Source organism: Otolemur garnettii, unplaced genomic scaffold (genome assembly GCF_000181295.1).
Source record: "Otolemur garnettii isolate 467f Iridium unplaced genomic scaffold, OtoGar3 scaffold00044, whole genome shotgun sequence".
In the NCBI taxonomy this organism is placed as follows: Eukaryota; Metazoa; Chordata; class Mammalia; order Primates; family Galagidae; genus Otolemur; species Otolemur garnettii.
Window position 1 is genome coordinate 8,407,879 of NW_003852439.1, and position 6,672 is coordinate 8,414,550.

Genomic DNA, 6,672 nt, shown 5'->3' on the forward strand with positions numbered 1-6,672 from the left:
AAGATGGAATCCCACGGCCAAGTGCCGTTGCTCACGCCTGTAATCCCAGCACTTGGGAAACTGAGGAGGGTGGATTGCCAAAACTGGAGACAGCCTGAGCCAGAGCGAGACCTTGTCTCTAAAAATAGCCAGGCAGTGTGGCAAGTGCCTATAGACCCAGCTACTTGAGAGGCTGAGGCAAGAGGATTGCTTGAGCCCAAGAGCTTCAGGTTGCTGTGAACTAAGACACCACAGCACCCTACTGAGGGTGACCAAGTGAAACTCTATCTCTAAAAAATAAAAGATGGAATCTCCTAGTCCCTGGAGCACCTACCCTGGGCTCTGTGGACAAGCAAGTGGTCCTTGGAGCAGGCCTGGTGGGGACTTGGAAGAGAAGGCCAGGGAACTGAGGGGGAAACCCCTTTCTTAGCCTGTCTGGCCTTCCCCTGGCAGCTTTTCCCAATTTTTGTTTGTTTGTTTGTTTGTTTTTGAGACAGAGCCTCAAGCTGTTCCCCTGGGTAGAGTGCTGTGGAATCACAGCTCACAGCAACCTCCAACTCCTGGGCTCAAGCAAGTCTCCTGCCTCAGCCTCCCAAGCCCGGTTAATTTGGTTGCAGCCATCATTGTTGTTTGGTGGGCCCAGGCTGGATTCGAACCCACCACCTTAGGTGTATGTGGCTGGCACCTTAGCCACTTGAGCCACAGGTGCCGAGCCAGCTTTTCCCAATTTGGAACAAAGGTGCCTATCCTGTGGAAGGTTGCTTCCTTCCTGCACTGAGAACTCGGGGGTAGGCGAGGCCAGGGTCCTGATGCTCAGGGAACCACCTGCCTGCCCAAGGGCCACATCAGACTATGGGCCAGGGAAGAAGCTCTCACACTCTGGGGTCTGGGGCATGCCTCCCAGCCCCAATGGCTGGGCCTACCTTATGCCTCCCAACAGCGAGAGTGAGGGTGCTTGGGGTTTTGGTGTGCAGGGCTGGAGGATTCAGTGAAGAAAATTTACTGCAAAATTCAGCCCCTTAGGGACTGAGCTGAGGGGAGGCCTCAGGCATCTTGTTCAATTCAGAAGTGCTAAGGATGCATCTCCACATTCTGGGCGGGGCATAGATGAGGAACTGGACTCCAGCCCAGGGTCCTGCCCACCCCCAGGTCTCTAGTGTGGGCTGGGCACAGAGAAGGAGGGAGGAGAACTTACTGAGTCTGACTCTCTGGTGTCTTGTATGTCCCCCCAACTGGTGGCATCTTTCTCTCTCTGCAGACCTGGCCACGGTTGGCCAGCTGGGACTTTCTTACTGTTTTGCATGTTGCCCTGCGTGCCTTTCTGTTTACCTCACTTCAGAATGAGAGAGAAGCCAGATGCTTGCTCTCCTAGGCTGTAATCAGCAGGCAGACATAGCCCAAGGGTCTGGCAGGCTGGACATAGTCCCTGGGGGGGCAGTGGCTGCTAGGTTCCCAGCCACGCAGGATCTCTGGTGTCACTCAGTGGGACTTTGCAGGGCTTGAAAGCTTGCAGTGGAGGGAGCAGATGGGTTTGTAAAATCCAGGTCAGTGTCTCCTAGCAGCCTGCCTGCAGGCCCCGACCCTCCCATGGCAGCAGTGAGAGGTAGCCATGGCTTCCCCACAGGGCTGCACCTTTGGTGCTGACCGGTAAGTCCTGGAGCCCTCAGGTTCAGGCTGTTTGGGTCTCATCTGGCTGCGGCATCCTTACCCCTTCTACCTCAAGGGTAGAAGCCAACCCCCGGTGGGATCTCCCAGACCTTTCTGCTTAATGAAGACACCAGAGGTGCTGCTGGAGAGTTGGGGTCACATAGGTGTCAGGTCACAGTGGGACTTCTGGCCATGCCATGTTCATGCCTCTGCCCAGCACTGCCTCCTCTGAGTCTGGGTGCCTGGCAACGCCCCTGACTCTCCTCCTAAGAGGTCCCCAGAGGACAAATCCCCAGAGGGCCCAGACTAAGCCCCTCAGGTCATATAGGGTGTATGAGTATTGGGGGAGGTGGCCTCTGGTTGAGGCTGGGCTGTGGGAGGGCAGAAAGCAGGAGCTATGGAGCCTGGTTGCACACTAGCAGGCTGCTGGGAACTTGGGGGCAGGAGAGGCTTTGGGCAAGCTCTTGGGACCCCTTTGCCCAATCTACATGGACCTGTAGGATACTCAGAGTGAGGCCAGGTATCTCAGCAGTGCCAACTGTAGGGGCCAAGTCACCCCCCATCTGTGAAACATCAGGCTGAGGCCTGAGTCCTAAGGGTGAGTGGATCCACCGCAGTGTAGGTGGCACTGGAAGGGGCAGGAGAGGCCTGCCGATCCTTTAGACAGGGTTGGACAGCCACAGGGGACCCCAGGTCATACTGCCATGGCGATGGGTAAGGAGTGCCATCCTGAAGGCATGTGTACCAATAGAGGGGCCAGGGCAGACACCAACAGAGGGCTAGGTCAGGAGGCCCTGGCAGAGAAGGTGTGGGAACCATGTGGGCTGCAGTGTTGTCTTCAAGCTAGGTCAGAGCAGGGACTATCTCTGCCACCTTCTTGGCACAGGTGGGGCTTGGGAGGCATACCACTCGACCTCTGTACCTTGTTTTTTCTCCTTCCCCTTCTCAGTCCTTAGGGGCCTTGGTCCACAGCCAGGCTACCCTGAGGTGAGACCAAAGCCAAGGGGGTGGGGGGTGGGGCTCTCTCAGGGTAGCCTGGCTATGGACCAAGGTGTGGTCCCAGCCACCCAGGATCTCTGGTGTCACTCAGTGGGGCTTGCAACTGGCCTTGCAGCCCTGAAAACTTGCAGTGGAGGGAGCAGATGGGTTTATAAAAGCACCACCCCAGGGAACAAGCTTGTTCCTAAGGTCACACCATGGGGAGAGTGTGTGCATCTGGGATGGAAGTCCTGGGTGTGTGGCCTTTCTCCCCACAGGCAGCTCAGCTTCAGGAAGGGTTTTGGGCTCCTGGCTTTTGGACCACAGGAGGGCATAACTGGTGGCAGAGCCTGTGTCCCCACTGGTGTACCGCTGGACTGCCAGGGCAGGTGTCTCTATTCCCAAAATCTGTCCTGAATGTGACCTGTTATCTGGTCCTTTTCTCTCTGATCCCTTCCTTCTCCTACAGGTGGCTCTAGGCCTGACCAGCACTTCCAGGGCCCACCCCATTTCCCTTCTGGGGGAGGGTGATTCCCACATGCCACATTAGAGCCTCAGTGGGCACCTGAGGAGGGTGCATCTGTCTCCAGTGGTCTGGCATTATGAGACTGTGGTTACTTCACCCCCAGGCTCTAACTGGGATGTGCCATTGTCACCAACAACCTGTTGGCAAGGTCCTACCAACACCTGCCGTGCCAGGAACTCTTTTTTTTCTCTTGCCTTGGCCAGTCCTCTGTGACTGGGTTCTGCTGTGTGTGCCACATCCTGAGCTAACCTGGTAGGTTTGGAGAGACACACACAGAGCCCAGCCTTGGCCCCAGGGACATTTGGCCTGTGGAGGATGGGCCTGGGAGTGACTAGCTTGTGACTCAGGACCCAGAGAAGCAGATGGAGCTAAGTGAGGGTCTCTCCACCTCTGGGATGGAGTCAGGCAGGCTCTTCAGAAGAAGCCTTGAGGGATGGTAGAACTGAGGGGTGGCTGCCCCCGTGGGCCCATCTGACCCCTCTGGGGGACAGTGCACAACTGGGATGGGAGGGCTGGAAGGGACTGCCCACTGTGGACCCATCTGAGTTGGTACTGGTGGTAGGAAGAGGCCACAGTATGCCCTGTGGGACTGGACAGACCAGGCCTGCCTGCATGGAGCAGCCTGGTTGACGGTTGGGGATGGGACTGCCATCTTTAAAGCCCCTCATATGTGATCCTCCCACAGGGGATGCTGCCCATGGACCCTAGATGTCTCTCTAGAGCATGAGCTCGGGCAAGAGTGCCCGCTACAACCGCTTCTCTGGGGGGCCTCCCAACCTTCCCAACCCAGACATCGCCACTGGGGTAAGGGCCTGCCATTTGCACACCCCACCTGCCCAGGGCCCCATTGTGCTTCAGTACCTTAATGCTGACTGTGGAGCTTCCAGCGCAGACCTCTCCCTGCCCAGGAATTCCCAGGGGTGGTACGAGTGCTGCTGGTGCTTCCACATGTACACACTCAGGCTTGTTAGTGTGTAAGCCTGTGGACATATGTCCACACCTGAATGTCCTGATCTCCCTGGGGCAAGGTGACGTCTCCTACATTCTCTCTTCAGACCAGAATGGAAACAACCTTTGGAGCTGCCTTTTCAGCTGTCACCACCATCACTAAAGGTGAGAATGCAAGCGGAGGCTGGGAGGGATCCGGGCACTGCTCCCTCACCCTGCCAAGGCCTAAAGGGGGCAGTGTGTAGTGGGGCAGGTATCCTTACTGTCTCTGCCCCACACCCCTTCCCCTCTGGGCAGGGGGGCTGTCCCGCTTTTCAGCTGTGCTGCATGCATGTCTCCCTCAGCCTTCGCACTACCCTACCCTACTTCCTAGCCCTTTGCCTGTCACCTCTCCAGGGAGGCTGTCCTGACTTCCTCAGTAGTACCACACACTCTCATCCCCTGTGATAATGACCCTAGACTCCAGGTTCCTAGCTAGTTCCTGAAAGGTTGTGGGTATTCACGGGCTGTCTTGTAAGTGTGGTATGGCAGTCCTGGCACTGTGTGTCCGAGGAGGTTGTAAGGAAACAGCAGGTAGTGGCATAGCCTCCTTCCCTGAGGCGAGAAGCTAACTGGCTCTTTCAGGGCTGGGGCTCTAGGGCAGTTTGTCCTTCCCTTTTTCATCACTTTGCGACTTATAGAAAACACCGCTGCTAATTAGTTTTTTAATTGTTTTCCTGTGGTTTCCTCTGGATAAACCTGGCTATGGGGCGTGGGCTGCTGAGTACACATGTTCACCCCAGCTCTTCTGCTAAGTGACCTCCAGGGGCTCTGAAAATGCCTCCTTCTTACCTTTGTTTTTTTTTTGTTTTGTTTTGTTTTTTTGAGACAGAGTCTCACTTTGTAGCCCTTGGTAGAGTACCAAAGTGTCACAGCTCACAGCAACCTCAAACTCTTGGGCTGAAGTGATTCTCTTGCCTCAGCCTCCCAAGTAGCTGGGACTACAGGCGCCCACCACAATGCCCCACTATTTTTTTTAGAGGGGCTTATTTTGGCTCAGGCTGGTCATGAAGCAGTGAGCTCAGGCAATCCACCTTCCTCGGCCTCCCAGAGTGTTAGGATTACACGCTTGAGCCACTGCACCTGCCCTCCCCCACTTTTTTTTGAGGAACAAATATCACCCTACCACACAAGAAATGGTTCCCTAATTTCCCCAGCCCCTTTAGAAACCACAGTGCACCTGTCACAACAGTTGAGAGCACCCAGCACAGAGAAGGACATGGACCTGTGCTGTGGCACCCTTGTTCCTTGGTGCCAGGGATGGGCCAGAGCTAGCTGGTGAGGCACTGACAGTAGTGGCCTCATCTGGCCTTTCTCATTATAGATGGGGAAACTGAGGCCCAGTCACAGGGCAACCAGTCAAAGCGTGGATCTTGAGCTTAGACCTTTGGGGCTGGTTGTTGTGACATCTGAACCTGGCTGGACCTGAGGCCTCTGGCTTGGGGAGTGAGCCTAGCATGAGGTTGCTGCCTGCAGGGCCTAGGAGGTGACCTTCCCTGGTTCCCATGCAGACAGCCTACCAGGCCCTTGTCAGAACAGCCCTGTCCTCTGGCCCAGGCTGAGGGAGTGATGTGCTGGCAAGAAGGAGACTCCTTGCCTCCTTTCCTAGAGGAGGCTGAGAGGCTATGGCCAGATTCTGGTTATGGCTGTGCTGGGAACTCCAGGTCACAGTCCTGGCCCAACCACGTATCAGCAGAGGGACCTCACCCTCTGTGCCTCAGTTCCTGCCTCTGTCAGGGCTATCAGAGAACTCACCTGGCAGAGTTAAACCTTGAAGTTCAGACAAAACAGTGTCCCCAGCTCCTGCCAAGTGACCTTAGGTGTAACGATAAGAACAGAGTCGGCAAAAAAAACCAGAGTTGGCTGTGAGCCTCAGCCAGGCTGAGGTGGTGGGAGCCTTATAGAGGCTCCGAAAGAAGAGCCTTCTGGGGATCAGGTAAGCTTGGACACTACAAGCTTCCAGGCCCAGCACTAGAACTGTCCAGGGGAGTCTGAGCCTGCCACTGCTGTCCTGGTGCTGATTTGACCTTGGGAGGCAACCTGAGCTTCCCTGCCTGTCCCTGCTCACTCTTCACCCTGCTGGGGCCCTGGGAAGGGCTGAGAGTTATAGGTAGGCTCCAGGGCCTGTTGTCTAGCCAGGCCCTGCTCCACCCTGCCCCACATTCCCCTACAGACTCCCCCACCCATCTGGTACAGTCAGGCCCCCTGTAGTGGCCCCTTAATCATGTGCCTGCTCCCTCTTTTCTTGGTAGCTGATGGCACCAGCACATACAAGCAGCACCGAAGGACGCCTTCCTCCTCCAGTACCCTTGCCTACTCCCCACGGGACGAGGAGGACAGCATGGTAGGTTCCCACCCCCAGGAGCACAGTTACCTCAGGTGATCCTCAGGTTCTCAGAGGAGCTAACAGTGAGCTGGTAAGACAGAGGGGACAGCACTCTGAAGCCTGAGCACACGTGGTGAGTCCACGAGGTTAAAAGGCGGCCCTGGCTCGGCGCCTGTGGCTCAAGCGGCTAAGGCGCCAGCCACATCCACCTAAGGTGGCGGGTTTGAAT

At 56.2% G+C, this 6,672-nt stretch overlaps 1 protein-coding gene across 2 annotated transcripts in view; it reads left to right on the top strand.

Moving 5' to 3' along the window:
* TRAF7 (TNF receptor associated factor 7) overlaps positions 1–6,672 on the top strand; it is a 21,627-nt gene that overhangs the window by 5,552 nt on the left and 9,403 nt on the right. Inside the window, exons 2-4 of one of the 2 annotated variants that reach the window (XM_012805827.2) lie at positions 3,816–3,934; positions 4,186–4,243; positions 6,370–6,461. In XM_012805827.2, the coding sequence (XP_012661281.1) occupies positions 3,854–3,934; positions 4,186–4,243; positions 6,370–6,461 (231 nt within the window). In that variant the 5' untranslated portion in view covers positions 3,816–3,853. Of the gene's footprint in view, positions 1–3,815; positions 3,935–4,158; positions 4,244–6,369; positions 6,462–6,672 lie in introns of both variants that reach the window. The other variant, XM_023513801.1, reaches the window with a different exon arrangement.